General features: G+C 33.4%; 1 protein-coding gene across 3 annotated transcripts in view; it reads right to left on the bottom strand.

The window, feature by feature from the left end:
* gemin5 (gem (nuclear organelle) associated protein 5) overlaps positions 1–17,969 on the bottom strand; it is a 47,237-nt gene that overhangs the window by 26,576 nt on the left and 2,692 nt on the right. For all 3 annotated transcript variants that reach the window (XM_051933983.1, XM_051933984.1, XM_051933985.1), the window contains exons 3-16: positions 13,519–13,700; positions 12,953–13,101; positions 12,549–12,662; positions 10,842–10,974; positions 10,357–10,519; positions 8,115–8,327; positions 7,638–7,723; positions 7,475–7,557; positions 5,830–5,966; positions 4,211–4,284; positions 3,929–4,110; positions 3,235–3,374; positions 2,363–2,534; positions 541–783 (exon numbers count right to left, since the gene is read on the bottom strand). In XM_051933983.1, the coding sequence (XP_051789943.1) occupies positions 541–783; positions 2,363–2,534; positions 3,235–3,374; positions 3,929–4,110; positions 4,211–4,284; positions 5,830–5,966; positions 7,475–7,557; positions 7,638–7,723; positions 8,115–8,327; positions 10,357–10,519; positions 10,842–10,974; positions 12,549–12,662; positions 12,953–13,101; positions 13,519–13,700 (2,071 nt within the window). The remainder of the gene's footprint in view (positions 1–540; positions 784–2,362; positions 2,535–3,234; positions 3,375–3,928; positions 4,111–4,210; positions 4,285–5,829; positions 5,967–7,474; positions 7,558–7,637; positions 7,724–8,114; positions 8,328–10,356; positions 10,520–10,841; positions 10,975–12,548; positions 12,663–12,952; positions 13,102–13,518; positions 13,701–17,969) is intronic.

The following is a 17,969-nucleotide window of genomic DNA, read 5'->3' as shown; positions in this document are numbered from 1 at the left end:
CCCCCCCCCCACTTCACAACGCGAGCGGCAGAAATGCGAAGTGGCAAAAAGACAGCTACTGTACAGGCTTTGAAATGATCAGGCAGCGAGACAAGCAGAACAGGTAGCTCGCCAACAGATGATCCGACGGCATCACCTTAGCATGCGTTCAGCCGCACCCCCTTCACAACGCGAGCAGCATTATATGTTGGGCAAGAAAGAGATGTAACCACGCCCGGGGTCGGAAATAAAGGACAAGTATTATTTTTACAAAGGTTTTAAAGTAAAAGTGAAAATAATGCATATGTAACAATTCCCATGAAAATAACAATCTCTTTAAATTGTATATCCGGTAAACCAAACCCGGGGGTGGGCGAGCAAAGCGAGCAGGGGGCAGAGCCCCCTAGTACTAAAAAATAATCTAGAAAATATGGACACCATACCGATGCCAGACTCCGGTCAACCTTTCATTTATTAAAGAAGATTGTTAGTTTATTAATACTTTATATGTCCTCAAGTATGTTAACAAAACTCTCGTGGGCATTGAAAGTGCAGATATACCTTTTGTTTGTGTAGGGAAAGAATCAACAGTTAAATGTGGATCTTTTTTTTCAGCTTCCTCCTCATCCTCATCTGCTCCAGATGCTATGTCCTCTGTTCTTGTACTACAACTTTCAACATCTCCATTCACAACGTCAGATCCTTCCTGCTTATCACATTCTTTGACTGATGTTTTCTTTTTTTTCCTTGCCTTTGGTTTTGCCTGAGAGGTCCTCTTTTTTTCAAGCTCGATGCCTTTTTTCCCTAAAGGAATGTACAGGTTTACAGGTGCCATGATTAGTGAGTGAAACTATAGAAACTTTGAAAAATTTGTGTCTTCTTTACCTGAAACATCTCAGGTGCAACACAATTACACATTTTTTACAAGATACAATTTTTATTTTAATATCAGCAAAATAAAAAAGAAATAACAAAACTGCAATATACTGAAGAACCTAATGGCAATTTTTAGTTGTAAGTTGTAAAACATTATTGTATTAGAATTGCAGTATTATACTATCATGGGCTACAATGCCTAATAAATGATTTTCTGCTTTAAAGTACTTATCTGCAAATGCAAAATGGATATACAGACATGTAGGCCATTAGACTTGCAGATGTTTACAATGAAATTTACTAAAAGACTATTTGTTTGCACTTTCTGAAATATAAAACCATTATGCTTGCCAATGGATCAATATTATGTAAATTGTCTTCTAATGAAAGAACAGATTATTGTCTGTATATAACCTACAATTTCAATTACCTATTTACTTATTAATTGTACATAGCAATTTAGAATATTAATGAAATATATATCATTTGCAATTTTACATAAAAATATATCCAAAACTATAACTTTATACGCACTTAAAAAAGTATTGAGATTTTTTTTATCTGTATAACTGTATGTTGTTTAAGACCGCCAACATTGTACGAAATGATTACTGGTATACAAAAACTACAGTTATGTGAAGGTGCTAAAGTTATATCAATAATGTACAGTACAATTCAACTAACAGTAGTAATATAAATAAGTGAAGAAAAACTGCATCTTTTAAAACAATGCTACAGATTTCATTTTCAAGGCCTTCTTTACTACTTTATAGACAGACTTAACTTGACAATAGATGCCGATCACATTGGCTTATTAAAAGAAATGAGTGTAATCATACAGGGAAATGTATGTGAAGAGGCACACCCAAAAATGTCTATAACAGTGATTTATTTTTCACAGTGGGTAAAAATGTGGTTAGAGTTGCTAAAGACTTCACCTACTCCACATTGCCATGACACAATCTAGACTTTACAGAGGAGACCCCATAACACTTCATACTATGAAAAGGAAAGCAGTGCATAGTGTGATGCCTTATTGCACACACCAGGGAGGCTGGAAAAAGACAGGGGAGTTTTGTACTTATATGAAGGGCTGAAAGCTGCTATAGATACCAAAGTCAAAATTTTAATACAGATTCAAAACCAAGAGAATATTAAATGTCTTTCTTCAAATATGTGAATTTTCATGAACTACTTGTTTGTAACACAGGGATTCCTTTATATACAAAATACTGTACTTGGCCATATAAAGTCCGAAACACATAATATACTATAAATGAACACTGTGTATGTCTATACATGCCCGATACTGTGACTGTGAAGAAGTCTTAGACCATCCAAAAACTGTCTTAAAACTAATTTGGACATTGTTACACAGTATTTTTATTTGGAAATAAACACTGCCCATTTAAGTAGCTTTAAAAAATTCTATATATAATTATAATAATAATTATTATTATATATAACGTTTTAGTTTATAACGTTCACTTTACCATACTGCACTTACCTTTTGGGGGTTTCAAATGTTCCTGTTTTGAAACACGCCACTCTTGAACAGTAAAATCATCTCCTCCTGTCCAGATCACATCTGGATCTACTGGAGACCACTGGACGCAGAGCAGACGTCCTTTGTGACCTCTGTAGTTGCACAACGGTTCATCTTTCATCACATCCCATACCTGTAAGAAGAAAACAAATGTTTTAATCAAAGACTAGATAAAATAATCCAAATTAATTTATATAAATAACTATATTATTAAAAGTAACAAGTAGGGTTTTTAACATATATACACATAGAGTAATTATTTTTGAACGTTTATATTTAGTATGGAGTTTAAGTAGTAGTTTTTAGTTACTAGACAAAAGTATCAGAATAAATTCAGAATACGCACATGCTTAAGATACATCAGGTAGTTCATGGTATTTCATTCTATATAAACATTATGATAAACTCCCCACAAGAAAATAATCCCCATTTGTTGCAGTGTGGAGATTGCCATCTCTGTCACAAATTAAAGTTCAAGCCTTGCCTTGTATTTTGATATTTATGAATGCCAATAATTGTTTATTTAAATTATAACTGGGGAACTACTTGATGGATGTACAAGTATTTTAAAGCTATTTTCACTGATAGTATTTATATATTTTATATGTATTACAGAAAAGGGCACAATATTATTCACATCAATAAATGGTGGTACTTTTATAAAAAGCCACTGAACAGGATTTTTTTTTTTTTTTGCTGTGGTATTGAAAGTTATCATGTATTGTAAAATTTCACTGGTATTAGTATCGAATACAAAAATTCTGGCATTGTGACTCCCCTAAAATGCACATTTGTCTACAAGGTGAAAACATAAAAGGCAAACAAAATATTACCTGTGCAGTACCGTCATAACAAACAGATACAAGTCTTCCATCATGATGAGGACTCCAGGACAGGCCAGTTATTTTAGCAGTGTGCCCAATAAGAGTCCTATATGGCTCCATCATTGTAATTGGAGTGTCTGGAGGTGTTACTGTAACAAATGGGGAATTTCTTTTTTTTTTTTTACAAAACATTTATATATCTTTTGCTTTATCAATTGTCTATTATTAAAATACATACATTCTTATAAACAGATCATACTCTCATGACTAGCATACTGTTAGTACTGAAAATAGATTCATACAGGAAGTGAATTTCTATTGTGATCTTATTAAGAGAAGAGCATCAACTGTGGACAAGAACGTTATGTACTGCTTGATGTTCTCCAACTCTGCTTCACTCTATTGTAGTTTACCACTGATCTACCACACTTCTGTATTTCTAACATTAAAAAAAATTCAAATGTGACTGCTCTAGCTCATTGCACTTGACTTACAAATGTTACAGTAAAAGTAAATACAATAATAACTTTTTAAACTAAGAAAACATTAAAATATAAAGACAATAAACATAGTGTTTAAAATATTACTATTTTTGCTGTGTATGTGCTATCTGTAAAGGATAGATTAAACATGCCCTTAATTCAAAAAGTGTGATTAAATCATCTTTATAGCAGTCCTTATACTAGTGAACATTTGCTCTTACCTATTAAATTCTTTAGGTTATGTACATAAATAATAGCATTGTTGGAGCCAGAAGCCAATAAATAACTAGCATCCTCTTGGCTAGCATGATCATGATGCCAACAGAGAGCATTGATGATCTTGTGATGTTGCTGAATAGAACACAGTAGTTTGAGGTCTAATGCCTGAAAAATCTCAATTGACCTGTACGGATTACAGAGAGAAAAAGAGGGAACACACTTGTAACAGCGTATAAAACAAAAACTATTATTACAAATAGTAATTACACTGTTATATACCATACCCATCTTCATTTCCGACAGCTAGAATTTTCCCATCTGGTTTCCAGTTTAGGTCACTGTGTGCTTGTAATTTATGCTACAAAAAATAAAGCATTGCTGTAATTGTAAATGCATACAATGCTTAAAATTGTAACACTTCTTAATTTCAGTGTTAGTTAGGACAAAAGTCAAAACCTGTCATGTAAAATAAAAATATGCTATGTCATTGTTCATATGGTTACTGCAGCTTAGACCCAAGCCTAAATAGAATAATTCCAGATATGGCAGACATCAATTTTGCTTAATCACAATTATCACTAAAAACTCAAAATTCTCATTTTCTGCCTTTAAACTGCGAGAAAAAAATATTTTGATCAGTTTCTAATGATTATGACTAAATAATAAGCTGAAAACTAAATTGCCAAAAGAGTACAAAAAAAATTAAAGATAAGGAGCTAAAGCAAGATAGACAAAAATACTTTCATATTCAAGCAAAATTCTGTTTCAGTTTCCCTTAGAGGGAATCAACCCAGAAAATACATTTATTATTATAATCTTATTAAGTTCAAACCTTTACCCTACACAACTTACAAGGTCAGGATACATAATTATTGTTTACAGATATATTTGGAGCAGAAGTGAGTTAAATAAATTGATGAGCATGGAAATCTGGAACAAGCTATTAGGCAATGTACTTAAAGTGGAAATCTAGACAACTTAATAAAGTAACTTGGCTAACCAACCAAACTTGATGGACTGAATGGTCTCCTCTTCTCTGTCAAACATACAATATTTTCATGAGGCAGAGGCAGAATTTTAATTAACAAACTTGTGATTTAAAGTTTCACACAATACCCCACTACAAAAAAGAACCCTAACAATGTAGCCATCAGTGTAAATGGTAAGCCCTTTTATTTGACATGTTAAACAGTTGAATTCTGAACTCATTTTAGTTTGATAAACCTAACTTGGACAGATAACAATAAGGAAGTGGTTTGTGAATATTCAGCCCCAATATTATCAAGAGCAAAACACTACACCCGTGTTAACATTTAAAGGATAAGTTTGGTATTTTTATACACTGACACACGCCATGGATCCTGTTCTGCGGGTCATGTAAAACAACTACACAGACTATAGTTAGGGTTTGGTGTTGCACTGTCGTATCTCATAACTCAAGATGGCCACTGCAAGCAGACAAACAAGCAAGTAACATATCCTTACCCTGACAAAATAGGACCAAGAATCTGTGATAAAATTATTAATTCTACTTTCCTTTTGTTATAACAAGGATACCTCATAAATACAGAAAGCATATTTTCTTAAATAAAAACCTTTGCTGCTTCATAGTGGACATATTTGGTATGTTTTGAGGCTTTTAATATCATGTATGGATGTGAAGTTCCAAAGAGCCTTATTGTAAGTTGGAAGAACAGACTATTTTATATAAAAACACTTCACTTCAGACCACAGTTTTATATGGCAAATAAATAAATAAATAAATAAATAAATATCATGATTGTGAAGAAAAATACCAAACTTATCCCTCAACTGCTTAAGATCTGATTTCATACTTAAAAGAGAAAATACTTTTATAACTTTATAAAACAGTTTGAAGGATAATAAAAAAAAAAATCCCTACTTTAATTCCATTTGTTTCTCGAATAACTTTATCTATGTCTGTAGCCTCTTCTGTTAGCTTCCAAGCATTGTGTTGAAAAATGGTGCCCTCCCCAGCACAACTGTATAGAGTCAATGACTGTTTTTCTCTTTCTCCACCTGTATATACAAATCAAACCCTTTATAAATTTTATTAAGTTCAGTAATTTATTATTTTAAATATATCCATCTACTCACTGAATGCAATCAGTGATATATGGGGAGACAAGCCCTATACTCTACAAAACAATGCACACAGAACCCACACTGATACTAGGTTGATTTAGAGAAGCCAATTAACATAAAACACACACACACACACAAAATGAAAGTACCTAAAAGAAACCATGTGCAGAAACAGAGAGAATGCGAAAGCTCTACACAGACACTGTCTTATAATCCAGACAGGAATATAAACAACAAGCTGGTCGAGTTAGCAGATGATACTCAGCTAGGTGGGTTGATTGATAATCTAGAATCTGATGAATTATTACAGAGGGATCTGGACAGCATACAGGCTTGGGCAGATTTATGGCAGATGAAATGTCAGGCTTGGGTAGATTTGTGAAAGATGTTATGTAATAATTGTAAGGTATTATGCGTAGGAAGTAAAAATGTTAGCTTTAAATAAACAATTAGACATCTAAAAATAGAAAGTGCCCGTTATGAGAAGGACCTGGGCAGTGTTCAGAAGTCATTAACAAGACTAACGGTATGTTAGGTTATGTGGCAATATGTGTAGAGTACAAGTCAAATGATATTATATTTAAGTCTTATGATGTACTAGTGGGGCCTTACCCAGATTACTGGGTATAGTTTTGGTAATGGGCTAAAAAAAATCCAGAGAAGGTCGACTAGGCTGATTCCAGGACTGCAGGGTTTGCTTTATGAGAAAAGATTTGAAGAAGTTGAACCATTTCAGTTTAAGCAAATGGACATTAAAATGGGACTTGATTGAAGTGTTTAAAATAATGAAAGGAATTAGTATAGTGAATCAACTTTAAAATGAAGCCCAACAATGGATTTACTTTAAAATGAGGTAAAGAAGAACATAGGGGCACAGATGGAAAATTAAGGGTAAATTTTTATATATATATCTGCTAACATCTATATTATATATATATATATATATATATATATATATATATATATATATATATATATATATATAAATAAATAAACACAGAGAACTACAAACACGTGGAACAAACTACCACGTATTGTGGTGAACAGCAGGACTTTAGGGACGTTCAAAACTCAACTTGATCTTGTTTTGAAGGAATTAGGTGGATACAATAAGAGCTTTGCTGGACTGAATGGCATGTCCTCGTCAAAACATGTACATTTATAATGAATGAGTGAAAATATTACATTGTTGCTTGAAATATACACAAGTCGGTGCCTTACCTTTGGTTTGGAAACACACATCATTTAATACAAAAACAGAAAGCAACAGAAAGCATTCTTAAAAATCATAAAAAAACATGTGTTATACAACTGTCACACTTTGTTCAAGCCCATCTTTTCATTAATTGGTCATCACTTTTGCAGTGAGAAACACGCCAGAAGCAAATACAAACAAGGGAACCAGCAAAATGTATAAAATTAATAAGTAGATTAATACTTACCAAATGAAAGAGGAGGTACAGGTGGCCCCCAAGCCAATGTATATACTGTTTTTCTATGATAAGATGCAGATATCTGTGGTGGTCTGATTATGAAAAAAAGAACATTTTATCACTAGAGCAAACAAAAAGTCAAATAGTAAACAGTGTTATTTTTTTGACATACCTGTTTGAGTAGGTGTCAAAGATGCCAACTTTGCCATCATCTGTTCCAAATGCCAACCAGTTTTCTTTTAGTGGGTGCCAAGCCAACTGAAATACAAATTATTACAAATTAGGAGGCACTCTGGGCAGAAACTTGTTCTCAACTTTATGAAATGGAAAATACTATTAAATCAAAGAGAATCCTGATTATATGACTACTACTTTTTAATAATATTTTATTTTTTCTTTGTATACTGCACACTATGTACACAGCAGCCTGATGTCCCCTTCTGTTATACTCCATATTCTCCTTTTTTTTTTTTTTTTTTTTTTTAAATATTTCATTTTCATTTTACTGTTACATTGAGAGCTAAACCAAAATAAGAAATCCTGTGTACTGCTAATATATGGTAGTAAAATATGAACTTGAAATTTTACATTAAACGTATTTAGTACTTTCAAAACATGTACTTTCACAAAAGCATAACCTTGAACGTACAGCAGTGACTTTGGATTTTATCCCCTGCCAGAAAATTTTAGTGTCATAACGATTCTGAATTGTCAATGTATTCCAGGTCCTAATCATATTATCCCCAACTCCAACTGCCAGTGATCCTGTATCCAAAGGGGAAAAGTTCAAGCAATAGACAAATCCACCAAGAGAAGGTACAGTCCAGCAACAATCAAGGGTGCTCAAATCCCAGCATTTCACCTGTTAAAAAATAATTTAAAAGAAAATGAATACCACACTCTTAACCTCCTTGGCGTTAACTCTTAATTCTATGCTGTTATGATTATGGTTATGATCAGACTCAAGGTGACGTTTAGTAATCCACTTTAGGTGTAAAATACAAATACTCTCAGGACAATATCCTGCCATCAAGTGGATGTAAAAACATTTCACTGCAAATAAAATGTGAATATTTCTATGCATTTTGCCACTCTAAAATAACCTAACAATATTAATTAGTGGGGCAAAGCCTTCAACCAAAACATAATGGCATGTAAATGAGAAGCTGTAATGCCAGTTTTAGAACAAACTGAAACTGAACCGTTAGCTGAACTGAATCAATAGTAATGTGAATTGGTCATCAGATACTGACACAGATAGTGAAACTGATGTATATGGCACTATAAAACCAAACTGCTGTGATATGCAATGGGAATTCGGTCAATTGAAACTTCACCGTGGTGCAAGTAGCTTCATGGTTTAAAAAAAAAAAAAAGTATAATGACCGAAATCAAGCAGAACAAGAAGAAAGACATTCGCCCTCTAAAGTGCTGCTCATAATGTAGCAACTGACAATGTTTGTTTCAGGGGAAATGTGAAAGCCACTAAACCTTGCACTGTGGTACCCTACAATAACATAAAGGAGCACATCGATCATGCAGATCAGGTACTGCTATTCTACCCTCTCATGTGCAAGCAACAGAAAAAAATACTATAAGAAAAGTGCACAAACAAACACGCTTATACTGTCCCAATTGTGACGTTCGGCTCTGTGTTAGTGACTGTTTTGCAAAATATCACACAAAAGATGTGTAGTAAATCTACATCAGTACAGCAATGGACACTAGACATACCTTTCCTACTGTATTTATGTTGAGGACTTATTTAGATGTTTCTGTTACACAACATTTTTTCTTGTTTTAAAAAAAAAAAAAATGTACTTGTTTTTGGCTTATTTTTCTGGGGCTATACATAATGCTAAGGAGGCTTCAAACCGAACATAAAAGTGCTGCATATAAAGTTATACATATGACAAATACAGATTACAGAAAATTACAGGGAGATCTTAGCCCTGGTATCAAATTCTCCTTTCAGATTCCAAAGACACTAAGGTTAGGTTAAACTGCAAGTCTAAACTGGCCTCATATACAGTAAGTAGATATAGCTGTATTTGAGAGTGTGCTCTGCAATGGACTTGTGCCCCATCCAGGACTAAAAACCAACTTGCACATTATGCTGCTGGAATAGGCCCTTCATCTCTCCACTAACCTTAACTGAATAAGCAGGTTACAATATATATAGCTGGATGGATTCAGATATTTTTATAATATAAACCTTGCATTATAGTTTGTGCAACAAATATATACATAGATAATACCAATATTAAAAAAAACAATTAAAAAATATTACCCTTGGACTAAAGCCATATTTAAACCGATTAAAAAATATTTTAATAATACCAACAGCAACAACAAAATCAACTTGGTCCTCAAAGAGAAAAGATGTGTGACAACAAGTTAAATGATAGTGTCCAGGCAATGCTGATCTAAAGTTTCTGCATTACTGGAATGTAATTAAATTACACCTTCTAAAAATAAATTCTTAAAAAGTATCAAAAATGCATTGATTGTAATGAGGACTTTTCTAGAGAAGTAAATAAAAGGTACATTTATTATTTATTATCAATTATAGGCACATATCTGTGCTGGTATTTAGAAGGTTGAAATCCCGTTATTGCCAGAAGGGATCCTACTCTGGTGGACCCTCCAGTAAGGCCCCTTAACCTGTAAATGCTCCAGGTACGCTGTACAATGGCTGAACCTGTGCTCTGACCTCCAAAGGTCATTTGAAAATTCCCCTCAGGGGTATTAATACAATGTACCAAAATAAAAACAAATGATTAGTATATCATAATTTCTGATTTGTAAACTCAATGAACTGTGAAATGTACTTGATAATTAATTTTGGCTTTTATAAATGTTGAAATCTAAGAACTGGAAAAAACACTTACATCTCTGTCCATTGAAGTACTGAAGATGAGTTCCCTATCCTCAGTTAAGATTGAGCACAAATTGAAGGCAATCCTAGTATGATTCTGCCCGTCTACAGATGATCCAAAGAGAGTCCATTTCTGTTTTCCAGATTTAGTCAAATCCCAAAGTATCAACTCACCTCTGAAATTCAAGTAAAATTAAAGTAAAACAAAACAATTTTCTGATGCAAAGCAATAAAAATAAAGGTAAGACTAAACTGAACAATAATGATCATTCAATTATTAAAAAAAATTTAAGCATGCAATTATTAAGTAATTAAATGATAATCTAAAAGTAAAATGTTATGTTTAATCAAAATCTCATGTTGATATAGAAAGTGCCTATTATGAGAAGGACCTACACCTGGCAATTTAACTGAAAGCAACACAAAAATGTTTTTTGCTGGGCTTGGTAATATATTTAAAGCTTTCTTTTCTGTCCAAACAAAAGGTTAACATCATACCCAAAACAGCTGGAAACAATCTGTGTTGATCGTCCTTTACACCAATGCACAGTCAACCAAAGACGCTCTTTAACACTGGGGTCAACACTTGCTCCTCTCCTTTTAAGGAACGGAAGTTTAAGTGTCATAACACCTAAAGAGAAAAGCTAAATATTAGAAGACATAATGCAATTAACTTAAATGTTTTAGTCCTCACAATTCCTATGTTGTACTTATCTTTCATCTTAGATCTGGCTTTAACAAACTTCTCAATAAGAACTAAGACAACTTAAATCATACGATTTTGAGAAAAAATATTTCTGTCTATGGTCTTAAGAATCGGTTCATAATAGTATGTGCTTCTAAACTACATAGATTCTCCTATAGTAATCCAATTGCTCAATTTTCTTGGAATGTTAAATTGCAATATTCAGACCTCATCACAGCTACTAATTCAGGTTTTTTGAAGAAGCTGATCAAAGACACATGTCACTGCATGTCTTAATTTAAATCTGCTAATATTTAAAAGAATGCATATGGTTAAACATTTGTTCCATCTTACTTGACTAGTTAAGGTGTAATGTGGCCATACATTGGCATCACCGGGAACTCCTTTTAAATGTAGATCTCCTTTTAAATGTAGAAAAACTATAATAAATGAATGCTTAGTAATTCATAAAGAGTAAAATTTTCATTACTTATGACTTGTAAAAATAATCTTAGATTCACATTTGGAAGGCAGACTCCTCCTATGTTGCATTAATATGACATGGGATAACTTTAAGAAAAAAAGAAGCATAACTTTTTATGACCACACTCTCTGAAAACCATTGATCAAACTCAGCTTAGGCATAGAAAAACTGGGAAATTTCATTTTTCTTTTACATTATTAAATCAACTTATTCTTTTCTTTAAATCTGCATACAGTTAATGAGAAACAAATTGTCACATCTCCTCTGTCAATTAGACTCACTATGCAACCCTGCCACTCAAAACGAACAAACACGGTATGTTGCTGATCCGAGAAAATAAAGAATATCTCTCAGTAGAACACATTTTTTCATTACAATAAGAATATATATATTTATATATTATTTAGAAGGACTCTGTTTTTCTACTAATTATATCTATTTTACATAAGTCCATATTGATTTACTTTTTGTATGTGTTCTTTGTTTATTATTCATATTTAATTTTGTTTAATTTTCTTGTAACTATTTTTCAACATCTTGTAAAGCACTCTGAGCTGCATCCTGTAAGAAAATGTACAATAGAAATAAATGATGATGTTGTTGATGTTTAAATTAACTAGTTGCATTGAAGGGAAAATTAGCAACACTCAGTCCACCTAAGGCAATATTTTCCACCATATTTATGGTATACTAACATACATTTGACCAATAATTACCACTTTAAATTCTATATATTTAAATTATAATATTGTGGACTGAATCGGGAAAATAAATTTCAGCACTAAATATTATGCGAGAAAGCAAATTATCTGGAATAAAACTATGCACCACAACTAAAAAAAGCAAAATATAAAAAAACCCCGACAGAAATTTTGGTTACTATTCAGAAAAAGATTAGAATATTGACCAAACACATTTTTTTTTCTACATTGATATTCACTCAAGGATGCATTATAACAACATAAAAATATATAAAAAAAACATTTAGAGTGTTTTGATTTTTTTAAGTATTTACAAACTTAAAAAGCGACCATACCCTTTCCTCGTGTTGTGCTCCACACTCTCACTGTTTGATCTTTGCTTCCTGACGCCAGGTAACATTCTTTTCCTGCCAAATCTACTCCATTTCCTCCACTCGCTACCTCTGACTCTACAAGAAAACAGGTAAACAATATTGCGCCAGAAACTCCAGGTATTACAGTAAATTAAAATTTATGGGCAAAATAGCATTTTAATATTGATCTGAAACTCAATCAGTTTATTAATCCACAATACGATGAAATAATTTAGCATTTTCATCCAAATAAGTATTTTTTATATATGATATCAGATTAAAGGTTAACATAATCATTTACAGTGTACCATATTTTTCTATTATATCATGTACAATAGCATGAAACATAGCTACTTTTTTGTGATGAAAAGGAAAAGAATACTTACCTAAAACTTCATCATGGCGTACATAAAACTCTTCTAAAGGTTGATGACACCAAGCTAAGGAGTGTATTTCATCATCGTGGCCTCTTAATCTGTGAATTACTTCACTTTTTTTGCTAATGTCAATAATAACAATCATTCCATCTTTATAGCTGAAAAAATGGGAAATTCCAAATTAGACATGTGAATATTAGTTATAAAAAAAAACAAAAAAAAAACACAACTAATAGAAATGAAACAGACTTCTCCCACTCTTTGTAACAATATAATCTGCAGATAACTATATTTGAAAAGTAAGGACCATAATGGGATGTGGGAAGAAAGAATACAATAAATCACGGAAAAAGAAGAGAATAAACAAACTGAAAACATGAGACTACTGTAAAACTCCAGAAGAGACTGTGCAAGTCTAACTATGATATAACTGTGTATATACTACAGCCATGGTGCATGTAAACTGATAATTACAAAAACCTAAATATACAATTCTGAAACTCCGCTAAAACAAAACTCAATAATAAACAAAAAATGTAACATCTTTCAGATAACGGTGACATTCAAATACCTACCCGACAGCAATGTGGTTTTCATTGTGAGGAGAACAGCTCAGACAAAAAATGTTTCTAGGCTCAGGGAAGAAGCACTGGGTATCATTTCTATTATACCAGTAACAAATGACAATGCCCTTCTCATCACCAGAAACCACCAAGTCTTTCACAAGCGGAGACCAATGCAGTGCTGTTATTGTACTCTGCAATGCAAAGAAGAAGAGCTGTCCTGTGTGGTCACTAAATAAAAACAATGACAATTGAACCTTCTAAAAAGTACAGTACAATACTAAGGATGCAGGCATGTCTTATCTTACTTACATAGATGAGATCCTTTCTGTAGTATGAAAAAGATTAATGATTACTATGAAAGCTACAATCTTCTCTCAATAACAGTTCACAGAAAAACAAAATCTTTGCAACCTTACACATTTTTGTAAACTACTCAATCTTTATTTGTTACAGTTACTTTTAAATTAGACAAAATAACAAAAAACTACCTTAAGAATGATGGTAAAAAATAAACAGGAACAATGCCTGTTATAATGCAAAAATGTGCTGTTCCATTTTTAAATAAATGAATTATGCAATTTTTTATCTTTAAAAATTACAATAATAGGTCCTGTCTTCTTGAATAAAGGGTCTTTGCATTTTGCTTACATATGGTTATTTTTAAAAATAATTTTGTCCAAACCAACTTACAAATTACAAATAAAGACTAAGACAATACATGGGGTTAACTAAGCAACATAAAGTGCCTTCAGAAAGTATTCACACCCCATCACTTTTTTTTTTTTTGCATTCTATTATGTTGCAGCCCCATGTTAAAATAGATTAAATTCATTTTTTCCCTTAATCAACCAACACTCAATATCCTAGAATGACAAAGCAAGGGGAATTTTTACAAATTTATTAAAAATAAACAAACTGAAATATCACATGACACATGTATTTAGACCCTTTGCTATGACACTTGAAATATAGCTCAGGTGCATCGCATTCTATTGATTATCACGGAGACGTTTCTAAACCTTGTTTGGAGTTCAGCTGTGGTAAATTGAACTGACTGCAAATTGTTAGAAAAACCACACACTTGTCTGTAGAAGGTTCCACAGCTAATGTTTATCACAGCAAAAACCAAGGCATGAGATTGAAGGAATTACCTGTAGAACTCAGCGAGACAGGATTATGTTGAGGTGCAAATCTGTGAAGGCTGCATTCAAATTCCTATGGTCACCATAATACTTAAGTGGAGGAATTTTAGAGCAACCATGTCTCATCCTAGAAACAAATTGCTTAATTTACCTAATCAAATTGATCAATGGTTGGGGGGTGGTAGTACTTAGTAAGGGATGTGACCAAGAACCTGAAATCACTCTGGTCAAGCTCCAGAGAACCCATGTGGAGATGGGAGAACCTTCCAGAAGGATAACTTCTACTGTAATAACACATGAAAGCCCACTTGAAGTTAGCCAAATGTCACCTAGAGCAGTGGTCCCCAACCTTTTTGACAGCAAGGACCACTTTATTAGATGCAAATTTTCCACGGACCGGTCGGGGGCGGGCAGTTTTATACACAATTTACATAACATTTCTATTATTATTAAGCAGTTCGCATACGTTTGCAACCCGAGATTTTTCTTCTTTTTTTGCATATAACAAAGACATATGCTTTGCATTTGCCATTCCAACAGATTGCACATCACAAACATTAACACTGTTATCGTTTTTTTCGTGTCTGCCGTTTCTATAGGAGGGTGACAATGAGTTAAATTCCAATGGATGTTTTTCAAATGTTGACAAGCAATAAGCAAAAGGTATCACTGAAAACCACAGAAAACAAAAACAGCAAAAAAAAAAAAAAACAGTACGAGGAAAGTTCGAAGAAAGAATTTTTTTTTACAATGTTTCTGTTTGGGGATCGTTGTGCAAACGTGCACAACTGAGCTGCGACCACAGATCTAACATGCTCTGTGGATGATTCATTCAGGCATTTCAAGGTCACTTCGTTGTAATGAAAGCATCTGCTGAATGTACTTCGTAATAACGCGATTTCTATAGACTCGTGTCATATTGGGAAACTATCGGGACCGTAACAATACTTTGTTGTAATACTCTATCCTCTCTCTGCGCCGCTGCAAAGCCCCGCCCACCGAGCGTTCTGAAAAGTCTGAGTGAGTCTCCGTTGCCGGCAGTTCTCTCGCGGCCCAGCTGTCAGACGGCTGCGGCCCGGTAGTGGGTCGCGGACCGGTGGTCGGGGACCCCTGACCTAGAGGACTTTCGGTTTATGAAGAACAAGATTTTCTGGTCAGATGAAAATGCCTGAAGGAAACTAGGCACTGTTCATCACCTGGTTTGTCATTCTGAAGTATAGTGTGTTTCTTGTTGTGGTAAAGAATGAATTTAAAAAATTTTAGCATAAGGCTGCAACATAAAAAATGTTAAGTAAAAAAAAAAAAGTTAAAAGATCTTAAGGCACTCATATTCAGGTTAAATAAGCACATTAAATCCACTTATTATTATTGTCCACTTATTGTCCTACTATTTTCAGAAAACTTAAATTCAAATATATCAAATAATATTAACATGCTAAAAATGTCTAGATTGTTTCATATCAGAAAAAGTGTATAAGATCATGGCCTTAAAAGTGATAGAAATAAAACATTAAGCTCTACTCTGTTGATTTTATTCTACAGTACATTGAAATGTATTTAGCAAACATCCTTCAAGATCCATTTAAATTTAAATACTGCTAACCCACATTTCATTATTCACATTCTAAAATAAGGACTATATTATTTTTCCTGTAGCACAGTGACACAGTAGTAACTGTCTCGGCGGTTACAACAAGGAAACCAGGGTTTAGGTCCCGGAGGCCCTCTGCATGGGTTTCCTTCCACAGTCCAAAGGCATTCAAGTTGGATTGGTGATGTTAAACTGGCCCTTGATGTGTGCGTTTCACCTGCAATGGGCTACCACACTATATTCCTCCTGTGCGCCTGATGCTTCCTGGGACACGCTCCCAGCTTCCCTATGACTCTGCTTAAGGTAAGCATGTTTGGAAAATGGATGGAAGGATGATTTTTCCTCTCACCAAGTGTGATTAATTTAGTGACAATGAAAAGAAGTTATTGTATTCATGAAGTACACAAAACTGAGCTAATACCTCTTTATGTACATCATATATTACAGAACTTAGGGGATGAAAAGATGAGTTCTTCATGGTGGTTATTTCTTAAAAGTCTAATCTCTGTATCTTCTTGATGGATGTTACAGATACTGTATGCTGTTAGGCAGATAGGCAATATTAATTTACCCTTTAAAGTATCTAGACACTTAAAAAATCTGGCAGGTATGCCTAGATAAGATCTGCATCTTCCAGAAAAACAACAAACATTCTGCACGTATAGTAAATTAACAAATGAACCATCTCACACTTCATAAGCAAACAAAATAATTCTACAAATACTGTACAGATTACATTAATGACATACAATCTAGCCATCCATCCACTTTCCAAGATGCTTAAATCAATTCAGAATTATAGTGGTTGAAGCCTAGTGCACAGCAATTTTTTTGTAGATTTTATTTAAAGACATTAACATTCCATACAAGCAAGACTTACTTTAACAACAAAGAAAGTAACAGTATATACAATCAAGAGAAATTAGCAAACTTCAAAAAGAAAGGGAAGAGAGCCAACAAGAAGAGCAATTTCTTTAAATAAAAATCCTTTTCCTCAATATAAAAGCTTAATCTAAAACGTTATTAATTAGGTTTTGCCATATTTTTAAAAGGTTTTCAAAAGACCCTCTAAGTGAGTATTTAATTTTTTTCCAATTTCAAACATTATAAAATATCAGTTTCCCATTGACTTATAACAGGTGGGCTGGGATTCTTCCAGGTGAGCAAGATAAGTCTGCATTTTAATAATGTCATGTAGGTGGTCACAATCAATTTGTCCTTCTCCACTTTAAGCCCATCTGGGAGTCCACCAAACACATCTGTTAATGGATTAGGAGTGATTGTGTCACCAAGGCGGTCTGATAGGCATTCATTGATTGTTGTCCAAAATTAGGTTAATTTGGTGCACGTCCAAAACATGTGACCCAGTGAGGCTGGAGTTCGACTGCAACATTTACAGGTGGTATCTTGTGCTGAATATATTTTGGGCAATTTTAACCAAGATAAATGTGCTCGATAGAAGATTCTGAGTTGAATGATTGAATGCCTTGCGCCTACAGAGCTAGCGTCTATTCTATGCATGGCTGACTCCCAACTTCCTTCTCTGAGATAATAAGTAAAAGTTCATTTCCCCACCATACCCTGGGATGTTTGAAAGGAAGGGACTTTAATTTTTTTTATATATTATTGAGATGCTATCCGAGTCTTCAGGACTGATCAATATTTCTTCCAGAACAGAAATAGGTGGTAGGTAAGGAAAATTAGGTTCTTTTAACAGAGTTTATGAT

Source organism: Erpetoichthys calabaricus, chromosome 11, assembly GCF_900747795.2.
Source record: "Erpetoichthys calabaricus chromosome 11, fErpCal1.3, whole genome shotgun sequence".
In the NCBI taxonomy this organism is placed as follows: domain Eukaryota; kingdom Metazoa; phylum Chordata; class Cladistia; order Polypteriformes; family Polypteridae; genus Erpetoichthys; species Erpetoichthys calabaricus.
Note: the sequence above shows the minus strand (reverse complement) of the source record. Positions and strands in the feature narration are given on the sequence as shown.